At 39.6% G+C, this 21,326-nt stretch overlaps 1 protein-coding gene across 1 annotated transcript; it reads left to right on the plus strand.

Annotated features, from left to right (window-relative positions):
* Window positions 1-748: 748 nt before the first annotated feature.
* On the plus strand, window positions 749-20,472 carry LOC311629384 (cyclin-Y-like protein 1). The gene is made up of 7 exons (XM_084897395.1): window positions 749-848; window positions 3,751-3,786; window positions 9,236-9,287; window positions 11,847-11,966; window positions 15,302-15,468; window positions 18,468-18,616; window positions 20,228-20,472. The coding sequence occupies exons 1-7, from the start codon at window positions 796-798 to the stop codon at window positions 20,245-20,247; spliced, it is 597 nt and encodes a 198-aa protein (XP_084753521.1). The 5' UTR covers window positions 749-795; the 3' UTR covers window positions 20,248-20,472.
* The last annotated feature ends 854 nt before the right edge of the window (window positions 20,473-21,326 follow it).

The following is a 21,326-nucleotide window of genomic DNA, read 5'->3' on the forward strand; positions in this document are numbered from 1 at the left end:
AGCATTGTTTTCAAATAGAACACAATGTACATTTATAATGGAAAAGATTTTAAATAGAGGGAAATGGGAGCAAATATCACCTAATGTTTTACCAACTAATCTATATTTTGGTGCTTTGATTCCTATTCTTCTTACTCCCCTCTATATAGGTTTCTGGTCGTTATTGACTTTATTCATGGTGTATTATATGCCACACTGCACCTATATGATAGTAAACCTTCCATTTAGAATAAAAGTATTTGAATGAGTTTTCACACTTTATGCTGTATTTGTCTGATGAGATCCCAAAAGTAAATTACATGTTAACTGCATGGCTTAAGAAACATATCAGAGTTCTAGCTATAGTTAAAATATTTCTAGCTTGAAGGATAATTTATTTCTCGAAATAGAGATTTTCAAATTATGCCATCTGGAGCTTCTGGTTAATGAGGAGTAAGTAGCTTTGAAGAGAAGCATCTGAAACAGGCAAAATGATGTTTTATCTATAAATGTTTTATAGTCTTATAAAGGGAATTTATCATAGGTGTTTGCCAAGTTGGATTATAGGTAATATGTCAAGGGCGGCATTTTATGACCCCTTCCTCAATTCTCATAGTTGGAAGTTAGAGCATATAATGGGTTTACCATAGAGTTGCACATGGTATTGAACTAAAGCAGTTCATAGAGTATGAGAACAATTGTAATGCCTAATTGTTTGGTTTATAGGTTTAACTTACTATGATATTTTCTTCTATTCTCCTACCTCTTCAGGTGTCTCCTGGTCACCTTAGGGAAAAGTACAGTTCATGTAATAATATGTATGTTGACTACTCGATTTCTCAGCCTGATCTGAGAATTGCTGTGCAGTGGTGAGTACAAACAGGGGACAGACCTCTTACATAGGCCCATACGTACTTTCATTTGATTGTCCTTTTCAGTGCTGAGGTTAAAAAACTGGTGTCAATTATATATTGATTTCCACTTCCATTTTAATCTTAGAGAGGAGGGAAGAAGAGAAACCAACTTAACAATTTAAAAAGGCCCCCAAAAGTATTTATCTTTACTTGAGGCATTACTACTTCACAATGAAAGGAGAGGTGTGTTTTACTGAATGTTTCTGGAATAAAGTATTTCTTCATGTGATATAGGCCTAAAACTATGGTACTAACCTGGAAGTTTAGGAAAAAGGGACAGCTTGTCCCCTACTGGCAGCAGAGTGTATCTGCATTTACAGTTCATTGGATTTTGTCAGATTTCCCCCATCGTACTTTTTTATTCCTGCACTATTTCTATATTGAAATGCACCCTCCTTTCGGGAAAAATGCATCAAACCAGTCTTAAGGAACAACTTCTCAAGTTAAATTCTTTGTGGGTTAAACTTGTTTGGCTGATGTTTTAATTTCATAGATATATTAAATTTAGTTATATAAATGTATAGATATATAAATGCATATTCAAGACCTATATTGATCCATATATAACAAAATCAAAGCAGAAAATCATGAGAGAGGTGAAGTTTTGGAAACATAGTCACAGTCAAGTTTACGTTTAAGCAAACTTAACAGTGTCATGATGATGAAAACTATTCATTAAATTTTGTGAGTTCATAGTCCACAATTGAAGACTTAAACACACACACACACACACACACAAACACACACCCTAATCTGAAACCTTCAAGCTTATTTAAGAGAAAAATAAAACCAAACTTGGATGTAGAGCTTCCTGAATCCAACTGGGGTTGTCCAAGGATCATTATCAGTGTCTCCCTGGGATGTGAGGGTTGACTTTCCAGAATACAGTTTGGAAAATGCTACCTGAAAATATTAAAATCCTCATTTCTAATTTTATTGTTCAATCATAAAACATAATTTCTTTACAAACTTAATTTTGTTTATATTGTACCAGATTTTTTGCTAATTAAATTCTCAGTAACTTCTACATTAATTAAAAACAGCGAGTTCACAATCATAATGTAAGTTTCTTCTCTCATAACAACAGTTGAGATCAAATTGAGTTTCAGCAAAAATTAAACCCATCTCTTTCTAAAGTCCTGAGTTTTGACACCTATATCACAATCTCTGACTCTTTTTCTTCATCTGACCACTAAATCTGTGAGTAAAAAACCAGTCTACTCTAGTTGTGTGCCATAGCTTCTTTTGAGTTAGATGATTCTGATGTTACAGTATATCATTCAAGAGTCGTTTTGAATATATGCTTTTTTCCTCCAAAATTATCTAATTTTTGGAAGTACTGTAGGTTTTCATTTGCTCTTATCCAGTTTTGAAAATGACCATTCAGCACATTTACTATTGTTAAAATAAAGGTTTGGTGAGAATTTTAATAGAGCTCACTGGCTTTTAGGAATGGTTTTGAAAAAATGTTCATTGTGAAGTAGTAGTGCATTATTCCCAATGGGATGGGTGAGCCTTATTATAATCACTTTTATCTAAATGTGTCTCTAAACACATGAATTCCCTTTCTCCTTCCCCAACACACACTCTCACTCTCGCAAGCCTTCTGATAAGCTGAGAAAAGATGCGAGGCATCTTTATATAGAGAAAAGCATCTGGGATGATTTTGATTTTAATCCTAATTCATGTGTTCTCAAACTTTGCTGCACTTTGCCATTACCTGAGAAGCTTTCAGAATAACCCCAGAACATACCCAATGCCAGATGAATCAGATCAACTCATGGTGATAGAATGCAGTTTTTAAAACCCTTCTCATGATCCCAATGCACAGCTAAGCTTGGGAAACACATTGCCTGGTTAGAGGGAGGAGAACTGCTTCTCACTCTTGGTGGGACCTTGAGGAAATCAGTTTTAAGCCTTGATTACCTTCTCTGTAAAATGGGTTGCTGAATTAAATATCATCCATCACAAGTTCATTGGTTTCTTTCAACTTATATGTTTCAATTTCTATGATTTTAAAATTATTTTTAAGATGAAACTGTTTAAAGCATGATTTTAATGCCCATCTTTGTTGCTAACAATTCTACAGGCCTTTTTACAACTGCTGATATTCTAAAACCTAGTTACAAAATTCAGTTTTTCTTTTTCTCAATTATTTGGAGCTTCATTTTTGACATCTGGGCAAAGAGAAAAAGCATATAACTTAATCTACAGCACCCCTTTGTTTCATGTTACACAGCATTTGGGAATAATGTAGGGATATTGTAACTTACACAGTATCTGAGCACTTATATCTGCTCATTAAAATTGTATTTAAACTAATTTGGAAATAAATATATTTAATATTACACTGTGTACAATTTTACTCCATTGTATTCTTATATTTTCCATTAAATTTTCTTAACAATTATTTAAAAGTGACCTTAAATGATTCTGTTTGGTGTAGCATTTAGCATTTTATTTAACTTTAGGGGAATGAAGGATAATAGGTGGGCAGGTGGAAAAACTACTATATGGCTTAAATTTAAGCATGTGTATAAGTAGATCTAACTTGGACATGATGAAAGATTATATGAGTAGAAAGGCAAATGATAGGGCAAGAGTGTAATAACTTATATGCTTTAATAACCACCCAAAACATGTCTTCTAACAACATATTCCTTAGCATTTTGGTTTTCCTCATTTTACTAACTGAAAAAGACCTACAACAAGTCAAAAAGTGCTTAGGAGATACTGTTTTGAATGAGATCTCATGGCTACTGGGCAGATGGGATGATCTTCCCCCACCACAACCTTTTTAAAACATGTCTTCAGACCTGACATAAAGTCAATTGTTAACCTTTTCTTTTCTCTACAGCCTGGCACTAGCAATATATTACAACATAAAAAACAGGTGAGTTTTAAAACCAGTCCTGTTATTCTAGCTAATAAAATTCAAAGATATAACGTTATTCTTAGGTTTTAACTACAGATATTATTGGAGTAAGCTATAGTGCTTTTATTACATTGTTGAAGCGAACTTTTTTTTTGGTCGTAGGACTCCTAATGCTTAAGTTATTGAGGATCCCAAAGATTTATTGATATGGGGCTATGTTGATATTTACTGGATTATAAATTAAAATTGAGAATTTAAAAATAAGTTCCTTGTATGTTAAAACATAGTTTCTATAGCACTGTTGAACTTTTGAGCAGGATACTTCTTTGTTGTGCGGGATTGCCTTGTGCATTACAGGATGTTTAGCAACATCCCTGGCCTCTCCTGGCTAGATGCCAGTAGCATCCTCTTCCCAGGCCCCATTGTGACAACAAAACATGTCTACCATGTCTGAATGTTTCCTGGGGGACAGAAATACCCCTGATAAGGAGCTATAGCATTAACATAATTCTTTATAAAGGAGAATCACTTTCCACAACAAATATGCCAAATAGAAATTGTCACTCATTTACATTTTGCAAATCTCTTTATGTCTGGTTCAACAGAAGATAGCTGATTCTCATGTACACCCTGTCTTCAATCCTTTTGCTTACCTCAATGTCATCTCAATAATTTGTTCTGAATAAAAAATATAAAGACCCAGCCTCATGTATCCTTATGGCTAGAAAAGTTTTATTTTTAAAGCCTTCAGATAATTTTGGATATTCTTTCATACTGTACCAGAAGTCCACAGGAGCTGTCTTCTTAATGTAGTTACCACGGTTTTAAATCCTATCCTTGAACTTGTACTAAGGTCTCTGTTAAATTAGTACCCATGCATACATCTTCTATGCTAAATGAATCTCTTACATTGTAAATAATTTCATAATCACATTATACATTGGTCATTTGGAGAGTATCAGTTCACATTTCTTTTTTTTTTTTTTTAATATATTTTATTGATTTTTAACAGAGAGAAAGGGAGAGAAATAGAGAGCTAGAAATGTCGATGAGAAAGAAACATCGACTAGCTGCCTCTTGCACACCCCCTGCCCAGGGATGTGTCTGCAACCAAGGTACATGCCCTTGACCGGAATCGAACCTGGGACCTTTCAGTCCGCAGGCCGACGCTCTACCACTGAGCCAAACCGGCTTCGGCCATAGTCAATTAATATTTGACAAAAGAGGCAAAAAAATACAATGGGGTAAAGACAGACTATTCAATAGATAGTGTTGGGGAAAGTGGACAAATATGTGCAAAAAAAAATGAAACTAGACCATCTTCTTATACAATACTCAAGAATAAACTCAAAATGAATTAAAGATTTAAATGTAAGACTTGAAACTATAAAAATACTAGAAGAAATCATTGGCAGTAAACCTCTGACATTTCTCATAGCAATTTTTTTTCTTTTGGTATATCATCTCAGGCAAGGGAAACAAAATAAAAATATAAACAAATGGAACTACATCAAACTAAAAAGGTTTTGTACAGCGAAGCAAACCATTGACAAAATGGAAGGACAACCCACTGAATGGGAGAACATATTTGCCAACGATACATCTGATAAAGGGGTTAATATTCAAAAAATTTTTTTTAAAATAAATCTTTATTGTTCATATTATTACAAATGTTCCTCTCCCCCCCCCCCCCGCCCCTCCATTGCTCTCCTCCACCAGGTTCCCACCCCACCCTCTGCCCTTTCTCCACCCCCATTGTCCTCATCCATAGGTGCACAGTTTATGTTCAGTCTCTTCCCACATCCCCCTCTCCCCTTTTCCCCAAGAATCATCAGTTCACTCCCCTTCCATACCTCTGATTCTATTATATTCAACAGTTAATATTGTTCATCAGGTTTTTTTTTTTTTTTTTAATTTCCTTGGTTTTTAGATTTAGTTGTTGATAGTTACGTATTTGTTGTTCATAATTTTTATCTTTATTTACCTTCTCTTCTGAAAGAAACCCCTTCAGCAATTCATATAATTCTGGTTTGGTGGTGATGAACTCCTTTAGCTTTTTTTTTTTTTTTATTAGTGAAGCTCTTTATCTGGCCTTCAATTCTGAGTGATAGCTTTGCTGGGTAGATTATTTTTGCCTCTAGGTTCTTACTATTCATCACCTTGAATATTTCTTGCCATTCCTGTCTGGCCTGAATGATTTCTGTTGAGAAATCAGCTGACAATCGTATAGGTGCTCCTTTATAGGTAACTACCTGCTTTGCTCTTGCTGCTTTTAATATTCTCTCTTTGTCTTTTGCTCTTGGACTTTTAATTATGATTTGTCTTGGTGTGTTCTTCTTTGGATTCCTTTTGTTTGGAGTTCTGTGCGCTTCCTGGCCTTGTAAGTCTAATTCTTTCACCAGGTGGGGGAAGTTTTCTGTCACTATTTCTTTCAGTGTGTTTTTAATATCTTGCTCTCTCTCATCTTCTGGGACCCCATAATTCTGATGTTGGTTCGCTTGAAGTTGTCCCAGAGGTTTCTTACATTATCTTCAATTTTCTGGATTCTCTTGTCTTCTTGCTTCTTTGGAGGAGTGTCTTCTGGCATTTTATGTTCCAAATCTTTGACTTGATTCTTGCGATCTTCCATTCTGTTTTTAGGACTCTGTATAATATTATTTATTTCAGACAATGTATTCTTTATTTCTTATTGATCCCTTATCATTTCTTGTTGATTCCTTATTAATTCTAGTTGATCCCTTTTCATATCCTCATAGGTCTTATCGACCTTTTCTAGGAAATTCTTGAAAAACCTTATAAGCGTAGATTTGAACTCTATATCCAATCGCTTTTTGTCCTCCATTTCTTTCGTTTGTGATCTATTTTGTTGTCTCGGCATTTTTGGAGCTTCCTTGATGGGGTGGAGTTTCAGGGTGGAGCTTACAGGCTTGGCTTCCATCAACCACACCCTATGCAGCTCCTGAGTCTCAGTTTTCCCCCGGGTCCTTCAGTACTCGCTGCGAGCACCTCTGAGAGAAAGGTGCCCTCGATTTTTGCCTGCTACCAAACAGTCTAGTCTCTTCCCCAATGACCCCGGAACTGGGGTTCAGTTCAGTTGTAAGGGGGTTGGAGGTGGCTTCAGAGCAGTCTGCAGCTTTTGTCTCCTTCCTGCCAGGGCAATCCCGCTGCACAGCCAACCGTCCCTTCTCTGCGCACAATGTGCGCGCCTCCGGTACCTTCTTTCGCTGCTTCCCCGGGGTTCCGCCTTATAGCCCAGCTCCCTCTGTTTGAGCCTGGGTCCCTGGGGTCTGGCCTAAAACTGGGGTTCAGAGCAGTCGGAACTGGGGCTCAGCACGGTCAGAAGCCTTTTTCTCCTTCCCGCCAGGGCAATCTGGCAGCAGAGTCAACAGTTCGTCCTCTGCACGTATTGTGCACGCCTCCGGGGGCTCTGCCTTTCACCGTTCCCCTGGGATTCCGCCTCACAGCCCCGGCTCCCTCTGTTTGAGCCTGGGTCCCCGGGGTCTGGCCTAGAACTGGGGTTCAGCGCTGTTGGGTCTGGGGTTCAGCACAGGCGGAGCTTTTATCTCCTTCCCGCTAGGGAACGCCACCCAGGCACTCAGCAGCCCCTCCTCTCCGGCTCCGTCCTCTGCGCATGCAGCGTGTCTCCGTACCTTAGGCTTTTACAGCTCCTCCGCTCTTACTTCTGGTTTTTTCATTGCTTCTCATTGTAGAATTTCCAGTCAGTCGACTTTCCTGTCGTTCTGGGTAATGTCCATTTTATATTTTAGTTGTATTTTATTGAAATTGTTGTGTGCAGCTGCGGCTAGGTGTTTACCTGTGCAGCCATCTTGGATTCTCCTCCACATTTCTTTATACAGTATCAAAACTCACTTTTGTTAGTTAGTATCACATAACCAATAGTCTTCCCAGAAAAACCTTTAGATATTGAAAAGCTGTTAGGTCACAAAAAGGGTACAAGTTTTCCCCAATCTTGATTTTTAGCTTGATAGCTGGAACTATGCAATTGGCAAGAAAAATACGTTATTTTCCTAGAAGTGATAGGCTCACTTTTCAGTCTTGAGAGAATGACAGTTGTAGTATCAAATAAAAAATTATTATCTGAAAACAGTAGGGCATTCAGCTTACAACAATTCCAAGTGCTTTTTCTTAACACAACCACATTTCAGTATGCAGGAGTGCTTAATGCATACTTCCCCTTATTCTAGAGTGTAAAAAGATTCAATTTTTAATAACATTATTCATTGTCCCTGCTTTATCAAAATTGTGCTTAAATAAAGCAGATTTCTTGTCAACAAGTGGCAGTGAAGAGTAGAATGACTACTAGTACAGAAGGGGATCCCTGCCTTGATTCTTGCTCAAAAACCAGTTTTATTGACTTTTGCTTTTATGCAGTCATTCATTGAAAATGTCAGTGTAAATGCAGGCAATGCCTTAATATTTCTATACAAACAGTTTTGGCCTTGTGGGTCTCCTGAAAACGTTCTAGTGCTGTGGTCGGCAAACTGCAGCTTGCGAGCCACATGCAGCTCTTTGGCCCCTTGAGTATGGCTTTTCTCCAAAATACCATGGCCCGGGCGAGTCTATTTTGAAGAAGTGGTGTTAGAAGAAGTTTAAGTTTAAAAAATGTGGCTCCCAAAAGAAATTTCAATCCTTGTACTGTTAAATTTTAGTTCTGTTGACTAATGAGTTTGCCGACCACTGGTCTAGTGGAACCAGAGAAGCCTGCAAAACACTCTTGGAGAACCACTATGTGGAAAATTAAACCTAAAAAAACCCAGAAGACTGGTTTCCCTCATTCAGTTGGTTGGAGCATTGTCCTGTACACCAAAAGGTGGCAGGTTTGATTCCAAGTTAGGGTAGCACATACCTAGCTTGTAGGTTCAATTCTGTAAGGCCACAGAGCTAGGTTTCTGGTTTCATCCACAATTCAGCATGTATATGAGGCAGCCAATCCTTTTTTTTTTTTCTCTCTCTCTCTCTTTCTCTCTCAAATAAATAGAGTGGTCACTTTTGAAGTACAAAGGCAAATTTTAAACTCAGACTATTGTAAAGAATAAAGAAGAAATATATAATAAGAATATAATATAGGAAACTAGTAAGAGAAAACAAACAGGAATCTCATTTCACATGAAGAATTGCCCACCACTACTGCTTTATAAAATGTTCCTGTGTCTGCCAATGAGAGGTTAGAGGAGGGCAATTGATTTGGTTGACTAGCATTGCCTATTATGGAGGGTCAGTGCTTATAAAGGCAGCTCTGGCAGGTCATTACAGAAAAGGTTTCACAGAATTTGATATGCTGAGTAAAAAGCGGTCAGAAAATTCCTACAGGATCTAAGAGAAGAATTTGTAGAAGGACTTTCTTTGTTGAAGGTTAAACTCCTGCCACGATTCTCTCTACTCCCAATAGATGTGTTGCTAATACAATTCCTGGATTAGTTTTTAAAATCACGTTCTTATTTTCTAGAAGTGGAAATAGATCCAAGGACATTTTTGAAGAGAGACTCCATCCTGTCACAGTAAGTGCCAGTTGTATTGAGGTTGTCTTTTTCTCTCAGATACTTGTGTTTATTCCATGCTGATTTCTTTTAAATTAATCACTAGTAGAAAATTACTCTCTCCAGCTGGGAGTTAACCTTACCTTCCTTTAAGTTTTCTTCCCCATCCCATGTTGTATCTAATTATTTTGCAAAAGGAATACATACATACATACACACACACACACACACACACACACACGCACACATACATATATATATATATGCATAAACTACCGTCCAACCAGTAGCTATGACGCCCACTGACCATCAGGGGGCAGATGCTCAACACAGGAGCTGCCAAGCTGCTGTGACTTGGCAGCTGTGGTTCTCAAGATGATGTACCCAGAACCAGCGAGGAGGGAGCCCGATTCTGGGGTGCACAACCCAAGAACTGCCCGTTTGCAATTTGGGACCCTTTGGGTGGTGTCAGAGAGCTGGTTTCAGCCTGATGCCTGCAAATCAAACCAAGGGACCTCATCTGTGCACAAAACTGTGTACCAGGCATTTAGTTATATAAGAATCTAGAGGCCCAGTGCACAACACTCATATACTTGGGGTGAGGGCTCCCTCAGCCCAGCCTGTGCCCTTTCGCAGTCCAGGTGCCCTTGAGGGATATTGGAGAGCAAGTTTTTGCCTGATCCCCATAGGCCAAGCCAAGGGACCCCACCTGTGCACAAATCCCTGTACCAGGTGGGGTCCCTTGGCTTGGCCTATGGGGATCAGGCAAAAACTTGCTCTCCAATAGTCTTTAGTCTATAATAATAGAAGTGTAATATGAAAATCGACCAAACAACTGAACAGCAGAACGACCTCACAGATGACCTTCTGAATGACCACATTATGACACGCACTGGTGCCAGGCCAGCCAAGGTAGGTGCAATGCAATTGGTCAGGGGGCCCAGCCATTGCCCCACGATCGCCCTGCAGTTAGAGGCCCAGGCCACCCTCTGCGAGATCAATTGCCCTAATGTGGGAGACTCATGCCACCAGCTGTTGGGGCGATCCATCCAGTGGGGCGGCTCCAGAGTTGCCCCAATGAGGGAGGCCCAGACCACCCTCTGCGGAGACCATTTGTTCTCAGAGCCCCAGGTGGGTGGGCAGAGTGCCTTGCCCAGTCGCCCTAAAAAGGAAGGCCCAGGCTATCCACAGTCAGCACTGTGGTGCGTGGGCAGGGCCTCCCTCTGAGGAGTGATTGATCTATGGCCCCACAAAAAAAAAGAGAGCGGCCCAGCCCACTGGCTAGCGATGTGGTGGCAGGTGTGCGGGGCCAGCCAGTTATTGCTCCACAGAGGGAAATCCTAAGCCAGCCAATGATCGCACCCAACACCTGTCACCCCCAGAGTGAGGTGCCCTGTGTTGGGTACTGGGGTGGCAGAGCCGCACTGATGGCAAGTAATACAGCCAGCTGCCGGCAGCCAGGGGAAGGAAAGCCCTGATATGCCCTGATCATCAGCCAAGCCTTGGAACCCTTTCCTAGGATTCCCAGATTGCAAGAGGGCACAGGCTGGGCTGAGGGCCACCCACCCCTCACCCCCACCCAATGCACAAATTCGAATTTTGTGCACAGGGCTCTAGTGTTATATAAGAAACTAGAGGCCCTGGTGCACGACATTCATGTACTGGGAGTGGGGAAGCCTCTCAGCCCGGCCTGTGCCCTTTTGCAGTCGGGAGCCCTCAGGGGATGTCTGCCTGATGGCTTACATCCTTAGTGCTGTGGTAGAGGCAGGGGAGGCTCCTGCCACAGCTGCTAAGCTCCCCAGCCATCAGCCTGGCTTCTGGCTGAGAAGCGCCCCTGCCCCCCTCCTGTGGAAGCACACTGACCAATAGGGGGCAGCTCCTGTGTTGAGGCTCTGCACCTTGATGGTCAGTGCACATCATAGCAACTGGTCGTTCTGCCATTCAGTTGATTTGCATATTACCCTTTTATTATATAGGATATGTCAGTAAGAACTGAATTTCAGCTTTGTATAATTAGTGAGCTAAAGTGGGTCAACATACTCAAAAAACAAAAATGTATATTTTTAAAAGAAAATTTTCAATAGCATCAAACAATATGAATATTTGTACATAAACTTAATATGTCAAGATCTCTAGAAGAAAATTAAACAGCTATTTAAATATTGAATTAATTACAATGACAAAAATTTTCAAATGACTTCAGATATGCTCTACAACAATATGAGCACTGTACACACAGCACAGTCTTAGAACCCGATGGTTACATTCTCAAAGTTGATTGCAGAGAACTATGACATGATGACCAACAAGTCTTTGGAGCGTAAAAATAGTTCACATTCAGACAGAGTGTGATAGGGGGAAGGAGGAAAGGAATATATAAATATTCTGAGGTTGTGCCTGTATCTTTAATGAGTGTCGATATTCAATCACTATTGTTTTTTAAGGTCCCATTATTTTATTTAAAAGGCTAAAATACATGTCACCCAATCAAAATTATTTTAAGCAGCACATGGGCACAAGTGGAACACTGCTGTTACAAAAATACTTAATATTTTTTCTTCAATGGGTACTTCCTTTCAGGAAGAAAAGGTTCCTGAAGAATGCTTTCATCATAATCCCGATCCCGACTCAATTTACAAATTTATTCGACCTTTCTTCATTGCCTATGATGTAACAGCAGGATATGCAATAACGACTTTGGTAAGATAATTCTTCTTTCAGAACTTTATTAAGGGAAACCTATCAAATAAAGTAAAGTTCATACATTTGAGCTTAATAATCACTATGGTTAACAATGTCTTTGCTTTTCTCGCCACAAAATGGTTGCTATTAAAGCCAGCAGGAGGGCAAGATTTCCAATTTCTCCTTCACGACCTCAGGAGACATAGGCACACGCAGTGCACACACACTTACAAGGTGTGCTGATGGGGCAGGATGGGACAATAACAGAACCTTCTAAGCCCCAGGCAGTGACAGGTTCAGTGTAGGTCTAAGCTGAGTCCCAGGCTGCATTTCCCAGGCAGTTGTAACCTGTGTCCTGACTGAGAACAAGAACCCTGAATTTGCTGTTCCTTGGATGATGGGTATTCTTCTGTCCTTGCTGTCCTCTTGTTCCTGCCTGTGACATTGCCAGGATTCTAGTGCCATAGGACCTGAAAAGGCGTTGCTAGTTGCCTGCTCAGCTATAGCCGTGTAAGGACCTTTGTGTCATTCATCCAGGATTCCTCTGGAGAGAGTGTGTCATTTGGAATGAGTGGTCCATTCTAGTGAGAAGGAATGGGGATTGTATCACTCCTGCCTCGGGCAATCCTAAAAGGGAAAGTCTCCTGCTTGGTCTGAGGGAAGAGTACTTACTTAGGTCAGCTACTTTAGAGAGGTGATCAGAAAGAGCCTCTGTAAACAGATGACCTCTGAACCCTGGCCTGACTGAACTGAGGAAGATGAGGAACTCTGGTGTATGTGCAGAGGGAACAAGTACCAGATTCTGAGACAGGAACTCATACTTGGTATTTGAGTAAGAGTGAGGTATGGCAGTATGGTCAGAGTGGAATGAGGGAAAGATGTAGCACATGAGGGCCAGGAGGGCATATGCCATCTGATTGGTCCTTGAAGCTTGCAGGCCATGGGAGAAGTGACATTTTTATTTGTTTGGTGGAAACCCTTTGGCAGAGTTGAGCAGGGTGGGGAAGTGCTCTTGATTAAAAAGGCTATCCTGGCTGCTTTGGGGAGAATGACTGTAGCTGGGAGTCTGAATAGAGGCCGAGAAGTCATGGCAATAACTGACAAAGGTGGAAAGTGGCAAATAGACTAGAAAGTGATCTAACTACCAGTGACAGGCAGAGATAACAAGAATTGCTAACAGATTGCAGCAAGTTAACTCAATTGGAAGTCTTTGGCCAAGCACTTAGGCAAATGGCAGTACCCCACATGACATTAGGGAATGTGTGGGAAGTGGGGTGAAGAGCTCTGGTTTGTATGAGCTAATGCATTAGCAGTAGTAGTTTCAGTCAAGTGACAGTGTTAGGGGCAGACTACAGTGGGAGAAGGGGAGAGTGGGAGCTGAGAAGCAGCATCAGGGCCTTCACTGTGAGCAAACAGAGAGGAAGCACCCTAAGGGTTGTGGGGGTGGGATGGGCACCATATAAAGATATTCATATTGGGGAGAGTGTCTGGGCCACAGGGAAGTGTTCAAAAGAGGTAATTGTGGGAGGTGTTCTTCAGAAGTGGGATGGGATAGATTTCATTGCTAGAAGAGTTTCAGTGAAAAGAGAAATCCCAATTACAGTGACTCAGGAAAGCAAGTGGTATAAATGAATGATTAATGGCACATACCAAGTCTACAGTAAAGATTGCAGGAAGTTGAGTGATTTCTAGTGTTGTATATGTCTCTAATTATTCCCAGAAAGTTGACAGTTGAACCTTGAAAGGAGGTTCATTCATAGGATATCTGAGAGCATTTAGCTTTGGGAGATTGGTGCAAACTTTCACTAATAACACATAATGTTCAATAACTGTTTGCTTTCTAAAATATAGTTGGGTTTGAAGACCTTTGGCTAATATGAGTTGTCTATCTGAGATTATCTGATAACCTCAGACAGTAAACATACTCTTCTTCAAAGAAGTCTTTGATGTAACAACAAATCACAGCTTGTCTCTATAATCTTTGCTTAGCTGTTGCCTTCACCCAGTTCTTTGTAGAATAGACATGTAATACATGTGAAGAAATCGTGAGACCTCACCAGCTCCCTGGCAGGTTTAGAAGAGAACCAGGGAGACAGAGACTGGTAGCTCTGCTTCCACCTGAAACCAACAGAACTGACTAAGCTTCAGGTTGTGTAAGACAGAGATAGATTTATTTCTCAGAATCGTGATGGAGATGTGAGGCTCAGTGGGCATAAAAGGACTACCCTTGATGTGCATGTGTGTTTCTTACAAAGGCACTAAGTCCAAGAATACTTGACAATTGTAGAAACCAACCCCAGAAACACCTGTTTGCAGTGCCTTTTCTGCTGCAGCACTCAGCAGCCACTGGGGGAGCTGTCTTTTATTTATTTATTTTTATTTTTTAAAAAAATATTTTTATTGTTTTTGTACAGAGAAGAAGGGAGAGAGATAGAGAGCTAGAAACATCAATGAGAGAGAGGCATCGATCAGCTGCCTCTTGCACAGCCCCTACCGGGGATATGCCAGCAACCAAGGTACATGCCCTTGACCGGAATCGAACCTGGGACCTCTCAGTCCCCAAGCCCACGCTCTATCCATTGAGCCAAACCGGTTTCGGCATGGGGGTGGTGGTGGTGGGGAGCTGTCTTTTAAAAAAATTATTTTTAATCCTCATCAGAGGATATGTTTTCCATTGATTTTCAGAGAAAGTAGAAAAGAGAGTGGAGGAGAGGAGAAATGAGAGGGGGGAGGGGAGGAGGAAGGGAGGGAGTGAGGGAGCGAGGGAGAGAGAGAGAGAGAGAGAGAGAGAGAGAGAGAGAGAATATGAGAATGAATCATCAGTATAAGAGAGAGACATCTATTGATTGCCTCCCACATGAGTCCTGACTGGGGCCAAGAGTTGAACCAGAGACTCTTTGGTAAGCACACAGGAAATTAACCTGGGAAAGTAGGCAATAATAGTGTCTGATTTGCAACTGTTTCTTGGCCTGTGGCTTTGGCTGGCCAAGCAGTCTCTCTACATGCCTTTTATTCTTAGGTTCTAGAGTCTAGAACACATGTGTCAAACACAAGGCCCGCGGGCCAAATCCAGCCCGCCAGGCCTTGCAATGTGGCCCGCACCGCGCTGTCATCACTGCACTCCGCTGTCAGTTTATGACATTGTCAGTTTATGACTGTTCAGTAAACCATTCGGCCCGCGATTTAGGCTGGATTTTCGATTTTGGCCCCTTCTCTGATTGAGTTCGACACCCCTAGTCTAGAACCTAAGAATAAAAGGCATGTCAAAAACTGATGAAATCTGTCATTACTGAAAGTTCTTAACACAGCACTTAAACTGAACTAGAATCAAAGACTAATGTTCTACTTTGCAGATTTACATAGAACGACTTCTAATTTATGCTGAAATAGATTTGTGTCCATCTAACTGGAAACGCATTGTTTTGGAAGCGATTATTCAGGCCTACAAGTATCTGCACGATCTGCCTGTATGGAATTGTCACTTCTCCTCATTGATAAGGGGCCCTACAATCCAGGACTTGTAAGTTTGCAAGGTTTTGATGACATTTTTAACCATTTTCAAATGCCTTATTTGCCCCCATAAAATTTACCAAATAAGAAATATTTTGAAAGGTTACATTGTGCAAAGGACTGAACTAGGCATAAAATTACATACATTTTTCTATCCACATTTGCTATAACATTTCATACTCCTCCTCATTAATTAGTATGCCTTCATGTGTTATTATTGTATTAAAAATAATCTGTGTGATAATTTAGTAGCAAACTTTGTAGAAGCTCACATTCCAAAACAACAGTAATGTAAATACCTCCATGGCTTCCTTAACACTGTCTACCAGTTTAGGTCTTTTATTTCCCCTTTTAAAAATTTCATTTATTTTCAGTAAGACTTTACATTCAATATCTAAATATAAAAGCCTAAGTGACCGGCTGACCAGCCAGTAGTTATGACATGCGCTGACCACCAGGGGGCAGATGCTTAATGCAGGAGCGAAAACCATAGGCATGGAAACATGGAACAGACTGATGAATCTCAGAGAGAAGAGGGTAGAGGGAAGGGTGGGAAGAGATTAACCAAAGATCTTATATGCATACTAGAGGCCCAGTGCACAGATTCATGCACTGGTGTGGTCCGTTGGCCTGGCCTGTGGGGATTGGGCCAAAACTGGCTCTCTGACATCCCCCAAGGGGTCCCAGATTGCGAAGAACACAAATCTGTGCACTGGGCCTATAGTTATTTTATATTAGTCTCAGGTGTACAGCATAATGGTTAAAAAAACATGTGCTTTGCAAAGTGTTTTCCACAATATTTTTAGTACTGACCTGATACCATGCATAGTTATTCCAGTATTATTGACTCTCTTTCCTATGGCATAATTTATATCCCCATAACTGCATTGTAATGGACAATCTTTACTTCTCAATTTCTTCACCTACTTTACCCAGCCCCCCAACCCTCTTCTCCTCTGACAACCTTCAAAATGTTCCCTTTACCTGTGAGTCTGCTTCTATTTTGCTTGTTCATTTATATTGCTCTTTAGTGAAATCATATGTTATTTGTATTTCTCTGACTGACTTACTTCAGTAACATAATGCCCTCTAGGTCCATCTGTTCTCTTCCAAATGGCAGGATTTCATTCTTTTTTATGGATGAGTAATGATATTCCACTGCTTTTTAATTCACTCATCAGTTAATGGGCACTTGAGTTGTTTCTACAGTTTGAGGATTGTAAATAATACTGCAGTGAACATAAGGTGCATATATTCTTTCAAATTAGTATCTTGGTTTTCTTTAGATATATACTCAGGGTAGAATCACTGAGTCATAAGGCAGTTCCACTTTTAATTTTTTAGGAACTTCCATACTATTTTCCACCGTGTCTGCACCAGTATAATTGCCACCAAAAGTGCACGAGGGTTCCCCTTTCTCCACATCCTTATCAACACTTGCTATTTGTTAATTTATTGATGCTAACCATTCAGACAGGTGTGAGTATATCTCATTGTGGTTTTAATTTGCATCTCAGTGATGATCAGTGATGGTAAACATCTTTTCATGTATATAAGCCAGCTCTATGCTCTCTTTGGAGAGTGTCTGTTCAGGTCCTCTGTCCATTTTTTAATTAGTTTGTTTGTATTTTTGGTGTTGGGCTGTGTATATTTTTATAAGATGTTGAGTTATATATTTTAAATAAATTTTGAATATTAAATTTCTTATTAAATATATCATTGTCAAATACATTTTCCCATCAGTGGGTTGTCTTTTTATTTTGTTGATGTTTTCTTTTGCTATACTAAAACTATTAGCTTTATGTAGTCCCATTTCTTTATTTTTTTCTTTTATTTCGCTTGCACAGGGTAATCTATCAGCAAATCACTAAAAGAAATATTCCAGGTTTTAGTGCCTCTGTTTTCTTCTAGGAGTTTTATGGTTTTGACTCTTACATTTAAGTTAATAATTCATTTTGAGACTATTCTTGTATGTGATGTAAGAAGTGGTCTAGCTTCATTTTTTGAATGTATCTGTCCAATTTACCCAACAATATTTATTTAATAGACTGTCTTTATGCTGCTGAATAAAGTCTCCTATTTTGTCAAATAGTAATTAACCATTTAGGTGTGGGGTTATTTCTGGGCTTTCTATTTTGTTCCATTGATCTATGTTTGTTTTTATGCTAGTACCATGCTGTTTTGATAATTATAGCCTTGTAGTAGAGTTTGATAGCAGGTAGTGTAATACCTTTAAACTGTTTTGTTTTTCTCTCAACTGCTATGACTATTCAGGGTCTTTTGTGGGTTCGTATAGAACTTTGGATTATTTGTTCTGCTTCTGTAAAAGATGGCATTGGCATCTTGATAGGAATTTGGTTGAAATAGATTCTTTGAGGTAGAATAGACATTTTAAAGGTGTTAATGCTTCATGACCATGAACATTGTACATGCTTCCATCTATTTGTCTCTTCCTCAATTTCTTTTTTGGTGTCTGATAATTTTCCAAGAGTTTTTCCCTCAGAAATAATAGTGGTGGCTCTGAATGGATCCATTTGTTGCTGTGGTGACGTGCCCAATCCTTTTGTTGGCACATCTCTACTTTACTAATCCCCTTTCTGTTATCAGCCAGGTGAAAATGTCTGCAAGTTCTGCAGGGCTAAGAAATAGCAGGCATCATTCCTTCCATCTGAACACTAAGTGGGGCCCTGTGAGTGAGCAAGGAGAATAAATCTATAGCTACACTAATGGGGCTCTGATGACTGAGCCCCTACCCAGCAGCTGTTGTGCACAAGAGACATAACCTCCTTCCCCTTGTCCCAAACTCAAAGTCCTGGGATGCAAAGGGGACCACAAATTGTTGACCCTTATTTGCCTGTCTGAAATTAACATATTAGCCCTGCTGGGTAGCCTTTATTTGTTTCAAAACTAAACTCAGAACCAACCTAATAGATTAGAATGACAATTTTGAAGAGAACCAAGTTGACTAAAATTGCCCTGTGGTGGTTTTGTGTTTTCCTTTCCCCCCAGAAATGAGTTGGAAAGGCAATACCTAGGTCTACTCCGGTTTCGTCTTTACATTTCTGCCAGTGTCTATGCCCAATACTATTTTGACCTTCGGTCTTTAGCAAGTAACCATGGACTGCCTATTGTACCTGCTCCTCTTCAAAAAGAAAGAGGTAAGGCTGTGGATTCACAAAGTGGGATTTGCTGCCAAACACGAAAACCAGTATCTGTGGATAAGTCATATTATGTATTGTAGTATTAAGAAAATGAAAAGATGTTTTAACTAGCACATTGAATAAGACTTATTAACTCTTTCATATTATGTTAGCGGTATTTTTTAGGGTGTATATAAGAATCCCATATTATAAAAATTACCTTTTTCTGTAACCATGATTCAGAATAATTTAAATCCATTTTAAACTTTGATGAATTTTTGAAACTATATTCTATTTTCTAGCCATATATGAATAATTTATTACATTTGTATCACTAATAATATCTCCAACCATATTCTACTTATCACTCCTAATTCAATTTGCAAATTCACGTCTTTTCTGTATAGATCACAATTCAGTACCTTTAATTTGTTAGACAAAACTAACCTCAGAGAGTGATACTTAAATTATAGAATATGCATTTCAAACACTGGGTGTAGAAAGTATATTAGTTTTTAATGGCAATTGTAAAGTATGTGCAACAAAGTATGTTTATGACTTATGAATTCTGGGGAGTATACAACAAAATTACAACTGAAATGGACAGTTTCTGTGGTACTTTAATGGTCCTTTAGAATAAGATGTGCTCTGTCATGATGGGCCAGTGAAATAGTACCTTTATGGTGCTTCAATCACTAGGCCTTTTTTACCTTTCAGTAAAATACAGAACATGCCTGCCTCATTAAAATTTGCTTAAATTCTAACTAATGAATATTGAATAGAATGTAAATAGCTGACTAAACAATGACTTTTCCCAACTGAATCTATATTTAAAAAAAGAGTAATATGCTAATCAGACCGGGTAATATGCTTCCACACCTCCATCTGCACAAAGCCATGGTGGTAGGGCAGAGGCGGTTAGGGGCAATCAGGCTGGAAGGGGGACTGGGGCAGTTGGGGAGTAATCAGTCCAGCAGGGGGAGCAGTAGGGGGTGAGCTGGATGGCAAGGTGGGTATTTGAGGGCTACCAGGCTGGCAGGGGGGCAGTTAGGGGCTATCAGACTGGCAGGGAGGACAGTTGGGGGTGATCAGGCTAGCAGGCAGAATGGTTAGGGGCAATCAGACAAGCAGGGCAGGTGATCAGTTAGGAACCCACGGTCCCGGATTGCAAGAGGGATGTCCAACTGCCAGTTTAGGGTCAGACATCCCTCAAGGAGTTCCAGATTGGAGAGGTTGCAGGCCAGGCTGAGGGACACTACCCCCTTCTCCCCCATGCACGAATTTCATGCACTGGGCCACTAATATTTATTATATTTAAGGAACCAAGTGTACAGACAACAGATGACATTATTGTTAAGAGATTGTCACACCTTTGACATGCTTAAAAAAAAAACTTTAAAAAAGTCTAAGTTCCCCTTTGCTCTGTCAATCTAATCAGAGTTCCTAAAACTACTTAACTTCATGGATGAACATAAAATAGGATCCCAAGGACAAGCAGTGTAGACCACAGCTCTCCAACAAAGCAGCAACTATAATCCATATAAAGAAGTGGGAATGTGTGGCTTTCTCTGCGAAGGCTGCAACTCTTATTTTGAATGTCTCTGTGCTCTATCTCATTTCTCCTCCTAGGCCGTTTCCAGATATTGTGAGAACAAAAACCTGTGCTGGGTGGCCATAAAAAAATCTGGCAGCTGTGATAACCTTACTGATGTGCAGCATGCCGATGCCATCTTATCTTAAGGAGGAATGAGGGCTGTGACATGATGAGCCCCTCATCTGCAAGGACTGGAGAAGAATTACCACTCCTGCTCCAATCCAGCTAAGTTATTTCCTTTTAAGGGAGGTTTAAGGGTATTGACATAATGAGTTTCTTACTTACCAAAACAAGGATTGTTGAAATAAAATTTTTCTTGTTACAGAAAGTTTAGTATTTCCTCTTAAAAAAGAAATGAAAGGTTTCAAACCTTATGAGGATCTTTTTTAGCCTGTGCTTAATTTATGAGCCTTAGTATTTTTCATTTCCCTTTTAATTACTTTAATTATCAGAGGATATTACATTTGTTTAATTTTGTTTTTATTTTTGGATATAAATGAAATGTCTCTGTTAAACTTTTAAAAAGTTCTAGTTAACCTCCCACTTGACATGTTCTTTTGAGCTTTGGTACTCTCATTTAAAAGTTTAAAGTACTTATTTCTGCATACTACTAGTATAGTTTCAAATGCTTTAATGTTTAATAATGTGAGAAATCAGTTTTCTTTTTACAATAGAAAATTCCTTAACTATTTTTTATTGCTTCCTAGAGCCAAATGGGTACTTTTTGGTACTCATTGTGTGCTATTTCCTTTCCTCCTGAACTTTTTTGACATTGCTACTGTATATGAATTAATTTAAAGTAATTTTAATTATGAGTTTTCATTTCAGTTTTTCTAACTTTGAAGATTTCTCTTTCTTCTTAATTGATGTTAGAGGGAAAGGAAGGGAAAAGGAGAGAAACATGGATATGAGAGAAACATCTATCGGTTGCCTCCACTCCAGTATCTGAGACTGGGAATCAAACCTGACACCTGGGTATGTGCCCTGACTGGTCACCGAATCCTGGATCCTGTGGTGCCTGGGAAGACACTCCAATTCACTGAGCCGTCTAGCCTGGGTGAAGGTTTCTCTTTCAAAGAAATTAAATAACAATTATTCTCAGTATAAAAATCATATATTCTGTGCTCTTTAGCC

The sequence above is a fragment of the Pipistrellus hanaki genome (genome assembly GCF_964339955.1).
Source record: "Pipistrellus hanaki genome assembly, chromosome: 1".
Taxonomy (NCBI): Eukaryota; Metazoa; Chordata; class Mammalia; order Chiroptera; family Vespertilionidae; genus Pipistrellus; species Pipistrellus hanaki.